The following is a 24,310-nucleotide window of genomic DNA, read 5'->3' on the forward strand; positions in this document are numbered from 1 at the left end:
ATATGTAGTCATACTTAAATATTTGGAATACAAATATTAAATGTACAAGGAAATACACTTAATATTTCTCTTCAGTATAACAGACCCACCCACGAAAACTGCTGTTAGAGTGAAGTATCATCCCGGAAAACTCTACCTTCTCAAAAAGGATTGTGGCAAATCATCTGTCCAAATAAGGTAACGAATAACGTATATCCACTTGTTTACAGCAAACCACTTAAAAACAACGATCTCTTGCTTAAGGAAAAATACCACCCACGACTTGGAATTACTTTTATGTCACTTATGGGTCAATTATTAAAATCCAGTTACTGAATCGAAGCACTGCTCTAGCCAACAGGTTTTAACTGTAGCAAATACGTATCAGGTGTGAGGCATGTGTTTGTGATTCTCAAATGTTATTACGTAAAAAGGATCAAAGGTGGACAGTACATGACTCTGTTGATCCAAAACACAAAAGTGAAAGTGCTACTTCTAGTCCTAATTGCATTAAAATTAAAAAAAACCAACCAAAAACCAACCGAAAACCCAAACCCAAAACAAAACTAATAGCAGTTCCTCAGTGCATGAATATTTGAATATTTTTTCCTTGTGCAAGTACTGGTCATCTAAAAACCCAAACCTGTATTCTTCCTGGTGGGTGTAAATCAAATCTATTTTAAAAAGTTCACAATGGGCTCTTCATGAATGCAAGTTTCCCACAAAACAGCATGCTGTTAAAAGTGTGCAACATGAAGGGAATGCCATCATGCTAGCTGAATGAGATTGGCAAAACACAGTCCTCTGTAAGGTAAGGCAGGGATTTAATACGTAACGAAAGTCAAAACAAGTCCTTCTGCAGCACAGACTGTTGCCGCTGTCTGTCCGAGCACCCTTCCATTTGTGTTCTCAGCATCCGGCAGAGTCCTCAAATTATGCCATATAGATGAAGGTGTTGATATCCGACTCGTCTCTTCTGATATATTTGTGCTCTATAAGCCATTCAATTTGCTCTTTTATCATTTTCTTCTGTGGCAAGAACATATTTTTCAATATTTCTACCAGTTCAGTCTGAAGCTGGGCGTTAGTAATTTTCTTCCGCATTTTCATTATTTGGATGATAGCCTCCTGGAGGGGGACAAGAACAAAAAAAACATTAACTTCTCAAAATGCCCGGGTGAGGTGCTGAAGTGAACTGGTAAGGCAAGGCAGCGAGGAAATCTGTATTCTTCCTGAAGAATTAGATATATGCTGTGTTTCTTAGTCTAAGTAGATACGGAACTGCTTTTCCAAAGAAGTTGATAAAGGAAAGGAATGAAGCACTGCCAAGACATAAGAGATACACGACAAGTCCAGTCAAAGAAGAATCTGCAGTTCAATCTTTTACCTAGAGTGTGAATTGCTCTCTAAAGCCTGATGTTCATTCACTCTCCGAGCAGAAGTCATCCTGTAACCAGCGATTTGCGATATGCCTTGGGAACAGCTCAGGAAATGCAAGCTTAATGTCAAACCGGATCTCACAAAGAGCTCTACTGTCATAAATACAACCAGGCATTAATCCTCCCGCTGGAAGTATGGCCCAGACGTCAGGACAGTGGTACAATTCACAGTGTGCACGGCCTGGAATCTCATCTGACTGAAAATGGAAGGTAAGATGGGATTTTGAGACTCCACTGTAGGTAATGGTCTCTGATGCCTGAAAAATGTCACTAAGTCATACTACTATTACTAAGGCACGATCCCACCTCCGAGATTACTCTGCTCTCTCCAAATAGAGCAGACAAAGAGATCTCAAGATCAACCATACGGCTCGTTCGTGGTGGCGGCTCAAGTCAGTGGTGCTGCCACCCACCACTACACAGTTACGCCTTCACCACCTGCTTAGGATCTGCTCTGTCCTCTTCAAGAACAGTGACCTGGCACACCAGGACAGGAGGCTGATAGCTGTAAGCGCACAGGGGGACGTGCAAAATCCGGTATTCACAAAGGATCTAAGCCAACCAAAAGTAGGTTCCAACGGGATTCAGAAGCCTCTATTTCGTACATCAGCATCCAAATGTGGACAGCGCGCAACAGTGGTAACACCACAAAAGAAACAGGGTAATTTTGTGTTCCTCTGGCAGATTACTTGCCTGGGTTCGTAGTATTCTTAGCTGGACTATTCCTTCATTTTCCTCTTCCCGCATTCTCTCCGTAGTAAGTTGCAATCGACCAATCAAATTTATCTTGCCCCTTTTCTGAACTTTAGCATTTTTTCTGAAAAAGTTGTATTGTATGAAAATAAGCAAAAAATACATTCTTAACGAAGGAATTCCTGTTAAACTTAAAACTACAGCAGCACGGAGTATCATCACATATCGGATATTTACAGGCTATTGCAGCAGGGAGATAGCTGGCTGAAAAATCAAAACTCAGTGCTAATGTCTCCACACAAGAAAACCTCAATGTACCAGCGTTGCAAAACATCCATCAGCTGGAACTGACAGTCTCCAGAGTCGAGCACATACCAGTACTATTTTAAAGGATAAAATTTCAGGCAAATACATTTCAGTTTAATGATATAAAACTAGGGTTCTTTAGAGGAAGTTTTTACAACAAAGTTCAGGAAATTGGACTAGTTAATATTCTATCAAAGAACTGTCTGTCTACCAGCAAAACAGGAGAAAACCCAACTACTGTAACAAAGAATGCTGAGGGCATTGTTCAGTGGGCACCCACAAACTTTGTCACAGCCTCTCATCACTCCCCAAAGCTCATGATCCTGACAGGAACAAAAATCACGGCCCTGGGCAAGAAACTGAGCCCCAGGACAGCAGATTCATCACCTCCCTCCCTCCCTCTCTCTCTCTCTCTCCACGGGCCCTGATGTCCAGCTGCTACTGAGAATGGGGCCCTGAACCTGAGCTTACTAGAAAGGAGCTAGTTCTTATCGTAGTCATTGACATTAGACAGCGACAAAAACCAAAGTAAAACATGCTGAATGTAGTATTTGCTATTTACAGATATTCTACCTTACGCTCTGAAGGATTTCAAAGCACCAGTAAGAGAGCACTGCAGTTCTCACTGAAGCAGACACTCCTCTCTGGTGAAAGCCACGCCACAAAGCCCGGCTTTTGGCAGCACACCGCACTGTTAAGCAGTTTCACTTTTCTAACTTATCTGCTTTTGGAACTCTGTGTGTGTGTGTCATAATCGATACAGCACTAGGCGTCTGCTTACACGCTGTTCTTCCTATATGAAATTTCATGGTCTCAGTAGTAACAGGAAGATGGCAGAGCCTCCAATTTTGCACCTCATCCCTTGGCGTTTAAGAAATTTAATTTCGCAGAAATCAGAATCGCAGGAACATTTGTCTGAAGGCACTGCTGGAGATCATCTAGTCCAACCACCTACTTGAAGTGTGACTATTGCCAAAACTAAGTGCGGACAGGGCAGCAAAGCAGGTCTCTAGCTGAATCTTGAAAACTTTCAAGAATGAAGGTTAAGTTAAAGTGAATCCCTTCAGTTATAAAATAGTACATTTTTATTTTACTTTTCAAACATCGTCTTACATTAAACTGAACTCCTGGTTCACCGAGAAGAGGGTTCCTTCTGTAAAGTCTTTGGGTGAATTGACTTGAGGTTCATACAATAAAACCTGACGTTTCAGCTTTGGAAATGCTACAAGAGACTACAGAGAAAAAAGGGGGGGAAAGAATGAAAATAAAACACCAGACTTTCTAAATGGAAATAATTACTTTTTAAGAAAATAGTTCACTGCTGTGCAGACTGTAGTGAGGGAACCACGTAGCCTTGTTTGGAGCTGCTAGAGGGCAATGCAAAGATACTAGTAAAACCAGAGAGGGGACACGGTTTACCGAATCTCCTACTGAAATGGGTTAGTGTAAGTAAAATGACACAAAGAAGTAAAATGCACGAACTCACGGCTACAGAAGGGGTGTTAAGGCTGATTTATGTGATTTCTCTCTTTATCCTTGAGTCTGATAGAGCAAACACTGAAGTTATTTTTAAGCAACATGTATTTATCAGGTGCCACTGATTTCCCAGAATTAGACCAGTCCCACTCCAGAAACCACAATCGTAACTGTGCTTTAGGCAGCATATGGTCAGAAAGATCATGCTGTTTCCAAAAGCTCGAGTTAGATAATATCGGGTAGAGAGAACGCGTTAATGTAAAGGCCATGTGTGCTCAGCAGTAGTGCAAGGAGCCAGCATTAATTAGCAAGGAAGGCGTTCACATTTGAGTTTCAAAGTGTTATCTGACAGCTCTTTAAAAATACTAATCCAGTATTTCAGAGTACAAAAATTGAGAAGAAATCTGTTTCAAGAGAAAGGGAAATACCCATAAAGTCCTCCTAAGTTCTGCATCAGGGAGTTCAGTTGCCAGTTTAAGGTTTTCAAAGCTGATCTTCTCTCTGGGTCTTTGGTTCCACGCAAACAGCACAGCTAGCTGAAATGTTGTTACCTCCAAGTCATACTGGCCAACCTCATTCTTAAATGTTATCTGTGAGCAGAACGACAGTTTTACTTGTCAGCGTTTCTGGATCACAAGCTTTCTTACCGTTACAGATACACAGAAAGTAGAGTCGTTGAGACCGACACACCGAAAACCATACACTTACAATTCCATTGGACATGAGGTGGTGCCAGTGCAGTTTCCTACCACTGTGATTCTTTTTATAAAATTCTTCCACTTCTGGGATGAGATCTTCTAATTCCGTGGGCAGTGACACAAACACTTTTTCAGAACTTCGAGACCAGGCACCAGCATTTAAAATTTTAATATTCACAGAGTCAGCTGTAAGACAATATCGGACTATATGAATCTCCAGGTGTAACAGCTAGATAAACAAAATGCATTTTTCTTTCCTACTTTAAATACAGTTATGGAGGACTGAATTTTCAGAAAGTAGCAGGGTGTCTTCCTACTTAAACATCAAGGCACTCTGTGTACCACTGGCCTTCTGCCAGCGCACTGATTGAAATCTCCGGTTTTTTGGCTTGCCTCTGCAGAGCTCCTGATGCAGCTTTAAAGCCTTGATGCAGTTTTATAGCAGATGCTCATAAGCACTACTCAAGGGTTTTCAGCAGTAGCAGGACCAAAACGGGATGCTCCTCAGCCTCTCTCATCAGTGAAATTTAATTTCAGAAATGAGATTTAAGATCTTCATAGCGTGCATCCAGCTCTCCCGCTGACAAATAAAGGAGCAGCACAGCATGAAGCGCTCATGAAAAAGGATGAGGGCATAAAAGAAGGGGGTAGTTCAGGGATTCACCTGCTTGATACAGGTTCGAGCCCATATGAAATTTATCTACAGGAGCAGAGAGTCTGTATCTACAAGATTGGTCATAATGAAAACCCAAAATAACTTACAGAATGATGCAGCTCCAGTATCAACTGCAAGAGAAAGCAGAATCTACAGATACTTCCACTCTAGGAGTAACAATGCCCTGAAGACTATGTTCAACCTGCAGCTGATATAATTTTTAACTCAAGACTCAATACAATTATTTCTTGACTAAGAGAAATGAAAAAATAATTTGAACACGATACCTGGTAAAGCAAGTTTATTATTTTTGTGCATTTCTTTGAAGGCCTGGTTCAAGTCTTCAGACACTTTGATATCCTGGAACATTCTAGCCAGCTTGTTTACATAGTCTGCTGGCATTCCTACTTCCTGTATAAACAAACGGAACACTGAACTATGACATAGGCAACTATGAGCAAAAAGCTTGATTTTTAAAATAATAAACTCAAAGAAACGAAACGCATTAAAGTACACAGGTAAAATCACTTTACAGTGAGTTAAACTGCAATGCAATTTAAAGGTTTTTTGCATGGATCATAAGCAGTTACCCCTTACGGGCGTATGATGATTCTTTTAAAGAAATCCAAGTGCTGAAGAACACATGCATGCATTAAGGGATCGAGGAATTTGAAGATATGAAGGAATTTTTAAGGCATGCAAATAATATTCTAATCCACACAGAATGTCACAATTAGAACACATCTCAAAGTATTTACATCCCTAAAAAAGCACGCTACATTTTGCTCATTTGCATAGGGAATAAATGAAGCCCTCAGAAAATCATATGAGAAATATTTTAAAATGTATCACTACCACTATTAGGATAAACATTCTCTTGGAAAAGAGCTGAGCTGTTTTACAGTCACAAAGTATTGCAGTAAAACGTGAGCACAAGTTGTCCCGAGTGGCCTGCAGTTTAAGATAGAACTCGCCTAAGCAAGAAGGATATCTAAGTTCAAGAGTGGGAATTAATACCACAAGAAAGAGGCACAACTGAAGAAAGATGTAGAGATGTCAGGTTACTTACTCTGAGCCACTCCACCATATTCTCCTCAATCTCACTATCAGCTGATATATCTAGTATCAGGCGTCTTGTTAAGTGAGCTTTGTGGTATCGCATGAAAACATCTTTATTCTGTACATATTTAAGAACCAAAAGCTGTCAAAAAAAGTAAATTTTAATTTATTTGCATCATCAGACAGTTCTTTGATCACCAATTTAATGCCACTGTAGACTACGAAGTACAAAAAGGCTACCTGACGTTGCCTTAAGAGCAACTGTGTGGTTAATATCACAGGCATCAACTATTAATATTTCATAATACCACACCTCTGATTTCTTCATCCAGAACCATCTCTTAATCAGCAAAGACATTGACACCAGATTGTAGAAGTCTGCTGTACTGTTTTCTACACTAACATTAGTTACTGTAATATATTCCAGTGACAGGCATTCATTTAGCATATGGATTTTGTGAACTGACAGAGAGACACGAAACCCTGCATGATTTACAAGATTTAACCACACACACACCTGATGACATCAAAAACTCTTCTCCCTGTTATTACACCTTGCATAACTGTTTTTGAACATCGAGGCCTCTACTCACATAAGGAAATAAAACAAATTCATTCTTCAGAATAATCAGTAGAAAGTAAAAACATACCACTTCTTTAAGCTTTGCTTCAATTTCTTCAGAGGTTAGCTTTTTGCTTAGTGGTGTTTTTCTTAACAACATGTCACAGTAATTAGCAAGAAGCTCAGGGCATTTGGATTCAGGCTGTGTTTTCAATCCAACACTAAATAAAAGAAGAACAACATATCTTCAAACTGTTTAGAATCCTGCTATTCTGGAGTAGTGACGCTGTTAACAAGGCAGGCCACTCTCCCCTGATCCCCTTGGCAGTGATCCCGGTGAATTCATATTCTTGTTAAACTAATGGAAGATTAGGGATACCTCCCTCTTTTTTTGGAAGAATAAACACTACCAAACATTTTCACACAGCTTCTACAGCTACATTCCAACTGCTTTTAATTTTAGAACTCTGACAATAAAGGATTACATGGAAAGTATAGTCTGAAACAACTAATGCATGGCAGTAAGTATTCCAGTAAAGAATTAACAAATGCTGCAGTGAAATGTTTCACTCATTTTGTCAGTATGCTCTAATTAAAGTCTTGGGAACAGCCTCCTGCGCCACATTTCACAGAGTGCAAAACCCAACACAGCCATCGCATAGTAACAGGATAAAAGTATTTTATAACACGTAGAAACAGCTCGGAGATTAAAAGCAGATTAAAGCTGAACAAGATGCTACAGTAGACACTGTGGTTCTGCAATATGTATGCTAGCACAGGGCTGCATTCTGAGCTTGAGCCTAGACTGGTGAATAAACCAGGACCAAGGACCAACCCCTACTTCTAGGCTCAGATGGCACCAACTCATCTGAAGGGCCCAAAGAAAGGTGGCGAGTAAGATAGCAGGTAAGAAGCTGTGGGGATGCTCAGGAATCCTGTGTTCTTGCTCATTCTCTCACCCTCTCATCAAGTGGTGTAGACAGTGCTAAAACTCTTCAGACAACTCGTCGTTTTTAATTAGTGAAGCAGCCTGCAGGCTAGTCTCTTTTGTCTTTCTCCTAAAGACCCTCTGGAATAAAAGCAGATCACTAGTCTTTTGCTTATTACAAAGCAGAACCCTTATTTTTATTTAATCAGTGTGTTCCCAGGTATTTCTGAACAGGAGTCTCCAAGATCCTGACAGCAACGGAAAATTACCAAATTCCATATTCTTAGACTGAACTTAATGGCACAAATTAAGCAGGATAAAGTTTCACTTTACTTAAACCAGGCTGCATATGTAGACAACTTGAAAGACCTTGGGAAGAAGAATGCTGGTCAGAAGACCATGCCCGTCATGGTGGTTTCTAAGAAATCACTAGGCAGGTTTAGTTTTAGGAGTGAAACACAGTTCGAGTAAAGTATTGATTTGGATGCTCCTGGGGAAATGAACACATTAGCAGAAACCTGAACCACTGCTCTCCCTGGCCTACATCAGTCTGAAGTACACAGCGCAGGCATCCAATCTCTTGTGAAGGTGTCCTCCAATAACATACCAACAGCAAGGCGAATCCCCGTCTAGGCTTACCATTAGTCCAAAACCCAACACAGAATGAGAAGCAGAACGCTGAGCAGATATTTACATCCATCCACCCCTAACCAGAAGTAACGGGAAAGGGAAGCTGGCAGCTCAGCTACATAAGCTTTGTTTTCCGTAGTAAATCAGTCTACAAACTATACGTAAGCAATCCCGATGACCCAAATATATACAGATTCCTACTCAAGTGGCACATCACATGCGAAATATTAAAAATCAATTAACTAACTGCTACCTTCTGTTGGCTGAGTTAGGAGAGAGGCCACTGTAAGCATGGGTTTTCTTCTTGAGTCACACAGGTCTGCTTAATTTACTGAAGCTGTTTAAACTAACCTGGTTAATCCTGCACTGAAACAAAAAACGTAACACCCAGACAGGTCACACTCACAGCTGGCACAGGAGGAGATGGTCAACAGCTTGTGGATGGTTACACCTTACTCAGACACAGTTATTCCCATAAAGATTACTACCTCAATTTCCCCCGGGAGTTTTACTGAAGTTGTGGCAGCATTACAGAGCTCAGCTTTTTGGACTTATTAACTCAGAACGGTATTATTAAATTTAGCTAACAAACTGAGACATTACTATGAAAGAATAGTTCCCCAATTACTACAAGTAACTGTGAGCTTCAACAGGCTGCTGTTCACTGATCCGCTGCCACACGAAGAGGTTGATAACCAGTCTGAAATTCCATAATGCAAACACAAAGCACTTTTTAAATGCAATGTTAACTTTTGGAAGAGATTTTAAAAGAGAAACTCAATCTTTAACATCTTTAAAACCTTGATTCACATGAAGTTTATACGGCTTACCCCTTTTGCTTCAATGGCAATTCAAGTTTAAATATTGTAGCATCATTCACAACTGCTTTGTACGCCTGAAAAATCATTACAGATTATTAGTGCTTCACTCAGTTACTCTTTAACATACGAATCACAAAGGTTTTATCTCTTTTTAGACTACTGTAACATGAAATGAATCCAATCTTTTTCTATTAGTCCAATGTTTGCAGATTTGCTTTCCAGTATGGGAGTACAAATCCTATGACTCAGTTTCCCATTACCTGATGTTTTGTGTTTCCCTCTTTGCCATTAACATCCTACTTTCCTTTAAGCAACAACTTAGGAAGAGATTACACAGAGCAAGTTGCATAGCTGAAGTCATGAGAGTACACCCAAATATGCAGTAAATTCTAAACATAACTATATTGCTGAATCAGATTTTAAGGTGCTCAGAGATCACAAAGATCTAATGTGCTCTACACCATTACAAAGCTGAACACAAATGCAACTTTATGCAGAGCTACAACACAAATTAAAAGCTAATCAGTTGGCAGTAAATTTCACCAGCATTTAAGTTTGCATATTTACTAGAGTAAATTTTCCTAGAGAAAAAAGAGCAGCTTCTAAATTTAACAGTGACTGGGCACAAGAATTTCAGAGACATCATAATGTGAATTACAACAATTCTTAAACTGAACACAAATGATCAGCAGAAACACGTACCTTATCTCTTGCAGTAAGAAATCTTGGATCATCTTGAAAAGCTTCTTTAACCAACTTACTAAATCGATTAAATAGTGTGAGCAATTGCTCTACGTATTTCTCAGAATCCTAAAGTTAAAGGAGCAAAAATCAATAACAAAGTGAGGCTCCACAGAACTCAGTGGGAGCTTACATGCAATTTCCTGACCTGTAATACTGAAGTATCCTCAATCCTGCATACTATGAATGAGCATTTTATCTTTATGCTCTGTACTGGAGAGTTCTACAGCAGGTAAGCCTCAACACAGACTGTCAAGAGAGTATTTCCAATATACAAACATACACACACATATATAAAACTTTCAAATATTGTATAACAACTTTTTTATTTTAAAAGTTTTCGATAAAAGGCACATCCTAATTGCTGCAGATACTCAGGCCTCCTAGACCGAGAGAAAAAGATTATAAAAAGCTGAAAAAGAACAGTGGGGAAAAAACCTTTTAATTTCCACACTGAACAACCACCCTCTGATTGAAAGCAAATTTCAAATTTCATCAGGAAGTTAGAATTCTGAAAAAATTGGTTCTTCTTTTTTAATCGCTATGCTAAGACAATCCTACTGTAACTTTTTTGTTACTGCAAATTGGATTCATGTTTTTAAAGCTACAACTGAAAACATAAGGAATAAAAAATTATTTTAAAGACATTCAAAACTTTCAGTGGATCTAAATTTGATGTTTAAACATAAAATCTTCAAAATATATTTCCATTAATATATATGTGCCACAAATAGTATTTAACTTCTGCAAAGTTGTTTTTAATTGTTATTAAAAACCGAATAGACTTACAGTAGTAATAGTTTCAGCAGCTGCTACCATATCTGCAAGTCCAGCACTAACAATATGTTCTTCCAAGTCTTTTAGCATAGGCTCTATGCCATTCGGAACTTTATCCATCAGTGAAAACATTAAATGCAACTCTGAAAGATACAAATACTGATAAACCCACCAGTCAAAGACCTGGATAGAAACCAAATATACTGCATTTCTGCTAGGAATATCTCAAGCGGAACACTGAGTATGGGAAGAACAGATAGTTCATTCATCCCTTAAAAGGAAAGATGTTTCAAACGCTGTTCTAATTCTGGTCACACGAGGAGATTCTTCTGAAGGCAAGAAGAAATATTTATTGCAACATAATACTTGCTTATGTATACAATGCCACAAGCTTGAATGAAAACTCCTAATGTCAATGGCAATTTGGATTGCGTCCAGTTCTCACCAGAACTGTCTTACAATCCCTGGCAAAAATGGGTCTCCTTCAGCTGGGAAGTTTATGCAGGAAATTGTACGGATTCAAGTTTTTTTCTCCTTCCTTTAATTAAAGCCAAACAGCGCTGTCGACGTATCTTCCACTACCATCTACAACGTTTTGTTTTAGTTAAAAGCACGCTGAATTCTCAAGTAACCAAAACTGACTTCGGTAAACAGCATTTCCCCCCCTTCCCTTTCTGTTTTCCCAAAGAGTTTATTTAGTTTTTTGACAAGTTAACAGTTCAAAAACTTTAAAAACTGATACGGTTTGTCTACTTTTGTGAAGGTATTTCAATACTCCTAAAAAATAAGAAAAGGTACTGTAACATCAGTAATCATCTTGACACAGCTGTCCACAAAGGAATACCAGGATTAAGGCCACCAGATTGTTCTAGAGAGGCTGCAGAGATTTGAACAAAACACAGCAAAGGACTCTGCTCAACGAAGTAGAACAAACTGATTTTTTTTGTTAATAGAAAAAAAAAAAATCAATATATTTGCTTAGTTCCCCAATGCTGTATCTACCATGAAAAGGGACAAAAGCCACAGGCCCTGTCTTTCTTTCCTCCTCTGTAATACTTCTGTCAGTGACATCAAGATCCTGTCAGCACTGAGGATAAAATACACGTTACCAACTTCTGCATTCCAACAACTGTAGCAGAACTAATTAAAAAAGCAATGCACAGAGAAGAAAAAAAAATCCTTTTAGAATAGAACAATGCAAATTAAAGAATGGAACTACAAACAACCTTCAGTGAGAACCTGCAATACTGCCAGCCACCTCTCAGAGTGGGCTAAGCGATGGGATTTCAGGCAGCGTCAGTCTAAAAAGCCCACTCGACTTTTACTGCATCTTTTCACCTGTACTTTACATTTGTCTCAGAATACATTATGATGCTGAAAGGTAAAGAAATACATATGGGAGCTGTTGGGGCAATTACAATGAGGTCTGTTTTCATTTTGTATTTATAAAAGCCAAGTGTACTTTCTATTTCTGTTATGAAAAACTTCAAGAATAAAATCTAGGCCTCCCATCCCCAATACTATGAGCAAACAAAAATGCACTAAGCAAATTCTGAAGCGTTTGCAAGTTATGACATCTTCAATACTTTTTAGTTGGAAAACATGATGCCATGTCCCGTCATGTAAATATTAGGTACTTAATGTAAATGGAGTATTTTACAGTAATGCCCAGCTCATAGCCAGAACACCCTGGTCTTTTCTGTCAGATGCTGTTTAATAAAGAAAACATTGTGACATTCCGTGGAGCGAGTAACATCAGCAAGGCAGACACGTAAGAGAAGTACAGCAGGGGATACTATCAGATGTATGTATTACTATGTATAGCTCCAGTCTTTACGTTATTTTAAATCATCTGTACCTGCATCCTTCACTAAAACATTTTAAACAGCCTAGGTATGTCCAGGGGGAAAAAACTGAAAGAGATGTCTGAGTTCTGATATACTGAAGAGGAGTATTCTGCAGCCAAGCAGCATCACGGGGCAGACACGGCCACAAAGAAGGAGATGACTGTGTGAATACTTCAACAAGTTTCTCAAGAGAGATGCTCTGGATACTATAGATGAATCCTTCTGAAGTTCTGCATTTAAATAAGCCTCCGGTGATCTCCCAAAGGCTGTAATATAGATGTTGGTTGGCTTTCTAGATTTAGCTCTGGACTACTGCCAGAAATCACGCTGCTAGAGGAACAGATCAGTATGACATTGTTTTGAGGTCAAATATTGTCTGAAATACTTGCGTTAGAAGTGAGTATTTTCTATACTGTTCTAAGTCATGAAACAGTTTTCATATTTGCATAGAAATGAAAACTTCATACAGACGTTAGTAAATACTCCCTGGCTGCAGGATACAGAGACTTCAAAAAAACTAACCTGTGATTTCAGCTTTCTTTTTTTTTCCTTCTCAATTTCTCGATTGAATTATGGCATTTTAAAGACTTACCTACTTTAGGACCAACACAAGACTTCTGTATCACTCTATCCTCTCAATTTATGGTGGTAGAATTAAAAAAAAAAAATTTGAAAACCTCAAAAAGGCATGCAGAGTTAGCTTGCAATACGAACTTTTCAATAACTAACTTCCAATATGGTGACATACTGCCTATAAAAACCAGATAAAAATCTTGCAGAGATTTTGTTCATTGACTTATTCATCCTGCAGCAACAGTAAGCTCCCTGCTTTCCAGAAAAACAGCTCTGTAGTGATGCTTCACTTTTTTCGAAGGGGAAGGGGGTATTCGGGGTGGAATGAAGGAGGGGTGTTTGTATATGAACTATTCAAATAGAAAATAAGCCTCATGTAACATTTACCAGAGTTGGTCAACATGAAGAAAATAAGTTATAGGAAAAATAGCAAAAACAAAACACAAAATATTCTTTTCTTTCAAGCAAGAGAGCTATCCAGTCAATCACATCAGGGCATTGTACATACAGATTTCAGAAGCGATGTAAAAAAAAATACTAACCAATGATCATCATTTTTCATGGGATAAAATCACCCACGTACGTAGTATTTTAACTACAAAACAGCGCTGCCATTTATTAAAAAGAGTAATTTGATATAACTACAAACAAATCTATTTTTATACAGTCGATGCTGAGTTCATCCTGCACTGTTCTCGAGGCATCACTTACTTTCTGTTTCATTTCGTTTGATCATGCCTTGGCATTCAGCTAAAATAGTCTCTTTAAAGGATGTCACCAGGGCATTGACGCAGCACTCCATTAGCTGAAATATATTAAACACAGAATTAGCTCACTTAGCCATCTAAACGCCAAAGCCTAATCTGTCTCAAGTTTACCATGACACTAAATCACATCTGTTCTAAAAAAACCTATGCTCTATAAAATAAATAATTCATTCACCAATTCATAAAGGTATGTGTAGTTTGAATAAAATCTATACAGGAAACCATAGTTCTTCAATATGTGCAAGTTAGTAAACGTGGTAAACCCTCTTCCAAACCAGTAATGAGCTTAATATTTCCGTCGCCTCTTTTCTCTCAAGGGAGCCATCACTTCTGGAACACCAACTACCCTACTTAGTTTCCAAGTCTACATCCAAGAGCTAAGAATAGTTCTCATTCCAGCACACCCTATTTGGACCAGGCTGGTTGGCTTGAACGAGACGCTATGGCTAGATCTAGAACAGAAACTGCTCGTACGTGTCAGGACCATCTCTCTTTTGTCAGGCTCTTTATACGGGTCCCAATTTACAGCTGTGCAAAACGAATGATTTACAGCTTAACAAAAGACATAAAATACGTTTTGATATCCAGGTATTCATTTAAAATAACCTGTTTCCTAAACTAATTTCTGCACAGACAATTGTGAGCTATTCATTGCTGTTATATCTTCCTCCAGAATCCGAACTGTGTACAATACTGCTCAAGAGGGGAAGGGGAAAGAAAAAAATGAAAAAACATCCTGTATATTAAATGGCCATATTTCAGCCTAAGAGGTGATCTAGAACAGTTTTAATGACATTTCTATTGCTCCTTTTGATTGCAATGACCAATAACTCTTCCAGGTACTCTAAACAAGGACTGAGAAACCCTCTACCTGCTGGGCTGGCCAGCTTATTTTCAAACACCATTCTCATCCGCTGTTAAGCATAGAAAAAAGAAAATCATGCCTGACTCAAAATGAAAGAATAAAAATCAACTTGAATAAAAGCCTGCCTTCAATCCAACCTTTTGATCTATGTTTACTGCTATTAACACAGATGCAGAAATTATAAATTGCCAGATCGGAAAGTAATACAGACTTTTGCAAAAAAAATACAATGGATGATAAAAAAACCCCACAAACCAAATATTCTCATATCAATCCATTGCTACCAAACAATACTGTAACACACGCACACACACAAATAAAAACTGCAATATAATAATACTAGAGAAATATAAAATACATCAGTTTTAAGACACATTATACTTACTGCTTCTACAGAGTTACATTCACGTCTTGTTTCTAAATAACGTAGTGCTCTTTTCTCTTCTTCTTTTAGTTTAGCATCTGCCTGTGCAAAAGTAGAACAGCAATCATTTTAAGTACTGACACTCCCAGAACAAAGTTACAACTGAATTTTTACTTACATATTTCATATAATTCTGTACACCATTTTGTTGTAAATAAGAGGGAGCCTGTGTTCTATAAAATCTCTCTGTTGAATCCAAATACGCCTTTTCAAAGTTATCCCGATATATCTGAAGTTTATCTTCAGGATTAGAACAAAGGTTAACTGTAAAGAGAAAGTCCAAACTTACTCTCAAATCTTGGAAACTTATGGGGCTAATAGTAAGCAAACCTGTCTCATTTAAATGCCTCTTGTATTAAAAGGTTGCATTGAACAATTTGAAGTATCCTATAAATACACTCAAATCCCTAAAGGTGACCAAAATTGTCCGGTCTTTGCTCCAAAACTTTTAGATTAACTAGAGCGAACTGGAAAGAACGGCATACCTATCTCCAGCATTTCAGACATACAAACATGGTAACCAAAAATACACACGCAATTGAAAAATTATAACGAAAAAACCAACCAACCAAAACAAGAACCATACAAAAAGCTCAGCATAACACTTGAAATGAAAACTTCTCCACCTGACTGAGAAAACAGCTTCTCCTAGACACTGTTCGTAGAAACCCAGTGTCTTCATTTTAAGACTTCTTTCTTTTGCATTGTTTTTTTTTCTGTTGTACAAGAATGGAGACAGCGAGCAAGCTTACTGCTAGCCAGCAGAGCTTTGCACCTTTTGGAAAAAAGTTTCCACCTTTCCCTCAGCTGTTACAGAGAAATAAAGTCCTTAAATGGAAAACACTTCAAAAAAAAATTAGAATTGGACATCCCTAAATCCATTGGAGAGAGTATTAGCTACACATTTAATTCAACAGGTTGCAGAGCTTTGAAGAAGAGGCAGGCAATGGTGTATGGTAGAAGTTTCAGACACACAGGTCTGTTCTGCAAAGGAAAAGACTGAGTCTTAGATGCATATTCAGTATTTCTTCTTCAAACTTCCTGAATAACCAGAAAAAATATGAAAGAGAGCACAGACATAAGGTTATATCTGCAACTTCAAAACGTGTTCTTTGAAAACACTGATTTTGCAGTAACTGATACGTAGCCAGATCACTTAGAAGATTCTAAACAGGATTTAACTGGTATCACATACCACCACCACAAAATCAATACAAAACACTGAGATAATCATTCCAACCCCACGACCCCAACCGTCAACTTTGTATGATGAAAATTCATGTACTAAAGTGAGGAGGCAACAGGGATCAGTCTGTGCAAGACATACCATATGATTCTCGAACTCCAATAACAAGCTGAGAGTCGAAAGCTTCTCCTAGTCTTTCAGCATGAACTAGCTTCATTGCACTGTCCTGAAGTCTATTTTTTATATTTGAAAATATGGATTCGTTCCACGTATCTAGCATGAGCTGTGTATCAGGAAGAAAAAAATCCTGTCAGAAAGGTACACTCAGACTTAAGTTTGTGCAAAAGAAATACACGAAATCAGAAGCAGAAATCAAACAATCTGTAAGGTGATTTTCAGGCTATATACAGGCAGTTCAGCTTCCTTAGAACCTGACCCTGAACTTGTTACACCAATATTATTCAGCTTACATTCTAAGCTGACTTTACTGAATGGGACAGCTAGGGAAAGCAGTATTTGATTCATGTATTAATTCCACAATTCTGCATTATTTCTACAGTTCTCAGTAGTCAGTCAAGTAACTTTTCCAGCAATGCAATCTGTCAGGAGTTGCCATTTCGGGGAGTACTTTCAAGCCAAACATCCAAATATAGTTCACTATTTGGCAGGCTCAGTCACAAACAAAATCAAAAACTCAATCACCACCACGGCTATGTAAAGAAAAAACCTGATGGTTTTGAATTTGTCTAACATGTTCAATATGCAAGTAGTGCATATATAGTGTATAAAACCCCTCCAAACCTCATCTAAGTACTGCTAAGCTTTAAAATTTGTTATGGAGGCTCCTAACAAAGCCCTTATCACTCAAAGGATCCCTTCATATGCCACTGTGTGATTTTATTTTTTTTCGCCCCTTTGTTTTGGTGATTGCTACTGATGCTGCTGCAAATGTATTGCATTACACCCGATCACCAGACCCAGTGTGCCGCAGCCAAGCAACACGATAAGCTCACTGGCAGGGCATAGTTATGCCCACCTAAGCTCCCCAGCTGTTCAGTAGTAAATACTGGAAGCATTCTGCATGTTTGTTAAAAAAAAAAAAAAAAAAAAAAAAAAAAATTAATTTGCTTTAGAATTCAAGCTACTGTGCTCTTTTTTTTCCCTTGGACACTGATCTGTCTCTTCCTATATGCCACTGAATACCTAATGAAACCATGCCAAAGCTGAAAAGATTATTTATTTTTTCTATCCAACTCATGTCATTTCATTGCTTTAGAATAAAGATCAAACTTACAGTATCTTCAAACTGACAGTAACTGCTGTGAAGGTAGTTTAAGCACACCAATTGTCAGTCTACACTGGCAGTGGAGAGCAGGTTGAAATAATAAAATTTACCAGTTCAAACTTTACCTCATGATTGTGAATAAGCTTTCTAAAAGCGAGCTTAGGATGGCTTGACACAACTGTATGGCAAAGTTAATAGCAAAGATTAGACTGTCTTATTCCATTCTTGCTTTATAAATTTTAGAGTTTAACACAGCAAGCACCTAATAAAAGTCAGATATACTTTCGAAAGGGTTATGTTCACCATCCTTTATTCTTACCTTCTCCACAACCGTCTCTCAATTTCAGCTAAATTTGAATTTGTGACAGCAAAGTCACATGTGTTAGAAGGGAACTATTGCTCAGAACACTGGAACATTCTAAAAGCAAGGCTTTCTTTGTTTACGCTTCCTCAGTTACTTCTTTCATTATTTTAACATTATTGATATGCATATTATAGTTGCACTGTGCAATTAGAGAATTGGTTTACAAGAGCTGAAACAAGTGAAAAATGGAGAAGAAAACAGTGAGATATCTCAAGCAACCTGGCAGGCACGTTAACAGCTTTGTTATGGTCAAACTGCTTTTAGACATTATGGCTAAGGAGATACTTCAAGGAAAACACATGTATCATTTTGGGTGACTATAGGAGGAACTTCTCAAGCATGGGAAAATTTTTCATGAGGTACTTTTTAGAAAACTACAGAGAGTGATGCCAGAAACAGGAAGTGGCCTTCAGCAGTGAATATGAAATAATAAGACAGGTTGCAGACTCTGGGCTTTGAAGGCCCAGTCATGAGATGGTCCTAACTGGACTGTGTATGGAGATAAGACACACATCCATCAGCTTCAGCTCTGAACAAAATCTGAACTGTTAAGATTCCAGTTGTTTTTCCCATTTTCTCCTCGCTACTTGCTCCACTCCATCTTGTTTTTGCTTTCGTTTCTTAGTTTTCTTGCACGCAGCAGAGTCAAGTTCAAGTCTGTCAGATCTTGGACAGCCTAATAACATCACGTGCTTTCTCCAACAAAAAAACAAAAACAAAAAAGGTAACTTGAGGTGGTGATTCCTCTCTTTGCTGCTGTTCTCTCTTCCTTTTTTAAAAGTACAGAGAATCAGATGTCAAAATAGCCAGGCAAAGAAAAAACCCTTCCCAAAGTAATGCATTCAAAGCATTTTGTTCTTCCCACCCTGGAGACAGGGGGACAGTTAAAGTGATCTTCAGCAGCAAATGAAAGATTGCTGATGAAATTTCACTTCCCTACAGATGCCTTCTGCCATGAAAAGGTATAACGAATGACAATAAACTAAAAAACTCGACACTTTACAACTGATACGCTCTGTTCTTATAATAAAAGACTAAAGGAATTTCAAGGACTGTTATTCACGGGACTCGGAAGGCTGAGCACTCCATACTCAAAACCCTAGGCTTTCTCTATGGGTTTGATACAAAACAGTAAAAACATCATATTCACAAGATTCTACATGTCCAATCTTTTAATTGATATGACTGTTTGGAGGAAAGAGGGGATATCACAAGATCAATAGCCTTATTTAGCTTCAGATGACATTCTTCAATTGGTCATTTCTGAAATGCAGAGATTTGCCCTAGTTGAGATCTTGACCTAGGGAAATAAACTAGGAGTAGAAAAACTACTCATTCATATACACAAGTAAACTTGCTACTCATAAGTATACAAACAATAGGTGAATTTACAACTGCCCCTGCCCCAGGATTCAAGTCAAAATTAAAAAACAACAAAACAAACCCAACAATAAAATCCCCCCAAAACGTGACAGTCCAACAAAGAAGTGCTTTAATTACCTGAACAAAACTACTAATAGCCAAAGCAAAACTGGAGAAACAGAGTGCAACTATTGTGGAGAGAGGAAAGAAAATGTTGCAGGGTCGTTCTGACCCTCACACTGAAGCAAAGTAATATGTCATATTACCTGAATGGTGCAATTTCGTCTTCAGCTACAGAATACCTTCTGTACTGTTACTGTAGGCAGAACAGCATGCAACAGAATTCTTAACGGCCTCCACTTACCTTTCGAACAATACTGTCTTCTACATTAGACTTCTTGTTGCTGCCCTGCTTGCCCATTAAAGTAATCTCTAGCTGGCAAAATGGCTTGGGCAAAATATCGCACTGTGTGAAGAACTTGCGCCACTCCACTATATATGCTTTTAGTAAAGCTGTATCATCTTGATGGCTCAGTACTCTCTGGAGGAGGGGAGGAGAAAAGGAGGCAATTTATAAACAAATTTCTGCACAAAATACGGATTGGCTTTGCTTATATGGAAAATAACTCCCCATATAAAATTCAAATATATCAGAATAAGAAAGTCTACATATTTAACTGCCATTTAGTTTGGGGAAGCAGTTAACAACCCATGGCATAAGGACCACTTACAAAGGGCAAAGAGAGGTAACAGCAAACAAGTAGTCAGTAAGTTTCAATTTTCCAAACAAACCTTTTTTTTTTTTGCTTTTAAACTAGCTGCAGGTCAAAAAGATTAAAATCTTTGGTCTAAAGGCATATACTGGTACAGCCATACCTAAAAACAATAATAAAATTAAACCTGTAAAGACTGTATTTCATACAGTTTAACTCAACGGCATCTACTAACCTTTCATTAGACCCAGCCAGCCAGTTCCCACGTGTATTTTATCAAAGCTGGGAACGACGGCCACGCTGTACAGTGGCTATCATGGTGCCAAAAAAGATGTCTCAAACAGCAGCCAGTGCAGACCACACCAAAAGCCACAGCTCACCATAGCATTTATGCATATAAACGAGTAAGCTGATGGAACTTAAAAAATCAACATTTACATGCTTGGTTATACAAAGGCTGCTGTAAGAAACTATTTTCCTTTAAGCAAAGCCTTAGTGGTGTAAATCTTTTCACTACAGAAAGATTTTACAGACTTTCATTTTCTCCTTTCCAAACCCTTGTCATGGGACTTTTATTTTTCCTTTTAATTGCGTACCAACTCCCTCTTTTAAATTCTTTACTACAGAAAACATCTTTTGCCATACATTTTACAAATACAAACACAAAAATTTCCCTTGAATCTACTGACTACTTCGATGGTTTGAGGGGAAGCCTATAACAATGGACAGCAAAGCTTGCCAAGTTGATAGCCCAGATATTTCTAGCACACTGTACCTATGGCTTATTTTAAGGTCATCCTTGAACATGTCAGTATAGTATTGAAGCTAGACAAAAAAATTCTTTTTTTCAGACAGCAATTTCTTATAGAAAATTTTGCCTCAAGAAGTTTTCAAGTGAAAGGAGATTCCATAAGTACTGCTGGATAAACAAAAATAATGCCATGTTTTGGGCTTTTTTAATGTAACACAAAAATCACTGCCCACCCCAGTTTCAAGGACTGTGAGAAAACAATGAACCAAGGCAAATGCTCAAGGCTAAGGCTTTTTTTTTTGTCAACAGAAGTTTGCAGGGTAATTATGATCTCCAGAACATCACAAACCAAGCAAAAACGAGATGCATTTAGATCCAACAAAGTCAGAGCTATTTGGTTATTTTTCTAACAGTATGAATAGAAGTTATGAAACATTAAGAACTTACTGCTTGTGCCTGTTTAATAAAATCAAGGATGTCTTCCTTCAGAGCCTGATGGATTTTTGCTGGACCTTTATCATCCCACAAGCAAACTGCATGAACATCTCTAGAAAACAATTGATCCATCTTTTAGTAACAGCTACTCAAAGTTTAATGCTGCAGTGTATGAGGCTTAAACAGTCATAATTTAAGGATGTCTAAGAAATTAATACTCATCTGTCATTGCCAAACAACACACAGTTAGATCCCAGTGACATATGCAAGAAAACGTATTTGGAGAAGAGACTGAAACTGTGAGAAAGTCTTGGAAGCAAATTACTGCAACCCATCCAGGAAAAGGCTATGGTCAAGAAGACGACGTAGAAGCCAATTGTGTTTCCGATGATCTGTACTGCATTAAGGACAACTTTTAAAGCTTTTCTTCGACAAAGACAGAAATCACTTGCCAGTAGAAGCATTACTACTCAGCCTGTATTATTTTAAAATACTCTCATTATCATGCAGGCTTCACTCAGTTTCAGAATCCAAGCACTACAACATTCTTGTGCTACAAGGGAAACAGACTTTCCTTGAAAGAAATTTGAGCTCAGGGGCATCAAGTAATTTAAAAGACATTTTAATTAGTTTAGTAAGATCACCTCAAACGTTTCATGACAGTGGCAGCATTTTAAAGTGAAACGCCACTGCAGAAAAGCTACAAACAGCATCACAAAGCAAAAGTCTGTTAATGAGTTTTAATCAACACTCAAATAAATACCCGTTTTTCCTAGCTGACAGCCCAGCAAGTGTAACTTAACTCCTTTCTTTCCATACTAAAGACTAAACAAAGGAAGTTACACTCCTAACCATTCACCATATGTAAAGTTGCCTAGCAAGCCTTTTTTTTTTTTTTAAACTTATTACCTTCCTCTGGTTATTCTTCCTCCTTTCATTAAGGCGGCCACATCTTTGCGGGAAAGCCACTAGATAATCTGAAGGTATAACTTTGTTCCCATTAAATCAATGCAGTTATTTCAATACTAAAGCACCTTTTTAGTTTAACTGAAAACACTAAACTTACAAGCTGAAAAGTTCCTTTGACACATATCAAAGGTGCTGGCCCAGGATTTACAGAAGTCTATCTAACCTGTGAATCTACTGCGACTTCCGCAAGCAGAAAAGTTGTTAATCTACTTAGAATGCCTCTGACAGCAGTGAAAAACAACAATGCTGGATAAAGATATTCAAAGAGCAGGTAGAAAACACCTACAGATTTTGAATTGTTATTAAAAAGCTTAACAAAGAGTCCAAAACCAGGAGCCTAGGAGAGTGGGATCTTTTCCCTCAATAGTCTCAATTTAGCCATAAAGTTTCTTCAAGTTCTATTCAATAATTCAGCTACAAGAAAAATAAATGGGAAATTTCAACACCAATGCAGAATTATTGAACAAGTTATTAAAAATGAAAGCAGTGACTTGGAAGTCAATTTATTCCTTAACTATACCATGTTTCTGGCAACTGTTACAGCCGAGGCATCATAAGACACTGAAACTCATGACATGATAGACTACCTTTCCTTTTGGTTGGCAGGAAAGCGTAACAGGTGCAGGAAGATGGCTGTGAAAAGAATCACTGCACCATTCTCATCGAAAAGAGCAATAAAGATACAGACTGCAACAAGACTGCGTTTAAATAAAAAAAAAAAAACAAAACACACTTTTGTGACGGATTTTAAAAGGCAGGAGAGTCTGCAGATTTCAACTACAACTGTACCGGAGGGAAAACAACTATGTTGAGACAAAGATTATTTTAGATATACTTTCAGTATATATGTTGTAACTCACTTCCATGTTATGTTGCGAAAGGTCGCACTATGTATTTTAAGAAAAAAATCATCACCTAAAAGGAGGCAACTTCTGCTTTTTTGGGAGAAGGAAAACGGCAGAGTTTTTAGAAAGAACAATAATGCAAACACTGTCTGAACAATATTGTATGTAGTATTCTTAGGGTATAAAACTATTCAAACCATACCAGTTAAACTGCATTACCCTGTTACTACAGTAGCATTGTTAAGTTACTTTAGAAGAAAGCTATTCAAATCAGAATAACGTAACATTCGGCAAACTGCCTTTAAATGAACTTATTCCTGAAGCAGTGAAGAACATTTTCTAATTCAAACAGAAGGTTTGTGGGCAGGTACAAAACTTGGTTACTATGACCAGCTCTCAAAAGCTCTCCTGTTCTTTCTCCATCCTATTTGCAAAGATCTCAATCTCAGTACAACTCTACTTCTGCATGTTTACAGTGATGTAGGCACACTTACTACTTAATAAAATTTAAACTAGTTCTTTTGCTCTGTGTGTTGCCCCAGAGACCACGTCAGGTATCAGAAGTAGTACCATAGCTGCTTCCCATTATGCAGCAGGATGTAAGGTATCAAAAAATTACTTACGAAAACAGATCAAACCACTGCTGTTTTGTGACAGACTCCTGACGAAGAAGTTTCAGAACGATCGGGCGCATGAAATCCCATTTGTCTTCAAACTGAAGTGAACCTTTATTCTAAAAGGAACAACAAAAAAATTTTTAATAAAAGTTTCTTATTTAAAGTTTTCTTTAAGAATTACAATTTCTATGGTTAACATAAAAAAATCTTCTTCTCAGGAGTGTCTCCCCTAAGCTAGCACACACCCCATGTTGTTGTGCTACGACAGCTGAACAACACTTTCACCGTATTATTTTTACAAGTGAGAGAGCTATTATTTCTTAGAGAAGTAGATTGCCAACTTCTTCCTTTATTCACTGCATTAGCTACAAAGCAACAAGTTCGAGCAAGCATTCTTCACCTGCTGATGGAGTTAGACATGGACAACAGGAATGATGCTCAGTCAGCTTTGTTGTCCCAGCCAAGATACACGCAGTGAAAGCCATGGGGCGGGCTTGCAAACCCATCTTGAATAAATTACCATTACCAAAACAGCAGCCAGCA

General features: G+C 38.1%; 1 protein-coding gene across 1 annotated transcript; it reads right to left on the reverse strand.

The window, feature by feature from the left end:
- Positions 1-272: 272 nt before the first annotated feature.
- CUL5 (cullin 5) lies at positions 273-23,890 on the reverse strand. Its single transcript, XM_010142487.1, has 18 exons — positions 23,774-23,890; positions 21,349-21,448; positions 19,802-19,978; positions 16,568-16,709; positions 15,359-15,504; positions 15,202-15,282; positions 13,896-13,989; positions 10,777-10,907; positions 9,949-10,056; positions 9,256-9,320; positions 6,956-7,088; positions 6,316-6,447; positions 5,534-5,657; positions 4,602-4,777; positions 4,322-4,483; positions 3,531-3,649; positions 2,112-2,235; positions 273-1,107 (listed from the first exon to the last, which is right to left on the reverse strand). The coding sequence occupies exons 1-18, from the start codon at positions 23,842-23,844 to the stop codon at positions 913-915; spliced, it is 2,280 nt and encodes a 759-aa protein (XP_010140789.1). The 5' UTR covers positions 23,845-23,890; the 3' UTR covers positions 273-912.
- Between the last annotated feature and the right edge of the window lie 420 nt (positions 23,891-24,310).

Source organism: Buceros rhinoceros, unplaced genomic scaffold (assembly GCF_000710305.1).
Source record: "Buceros rhinoceros silvestris isolate BGI_N320 unplaced genomic scaffold, ASM71030v1 scaffold25658, whole genome shotgun sequence".
Lineage (NCBI taxonomy): Eukaryota > Metazoa > Chordata > Aves > Bucerotiformes > Bucerotidae > Buceros > Buceros rhinoceros.

Bases quoted from the DNA above. Each gene is read 5' to 3' on its own strand.
- CUL5 (XM_010142487.1), bottom strand. From the start codon at position 23,844: ATGCGCCCGATCGTTCTGAAACTTCTTCGTCAGGAGTCTGTCACAAAA. The intron at 2,236-3,530 runs GTAAGACGATGT...CAACTTTTTCAG, and splicing joins AACCAGGAGTTCAGTTTAAT to AAAAAATGCTAAAGTTCAGA. The intron at 1,108-2,111 runs GCAAGTAATCTG...GTCCCCCTCCAG, and splicing joins TAAGAATACTACGAACCCAG to GAGGCTATCATCCAAATAAT.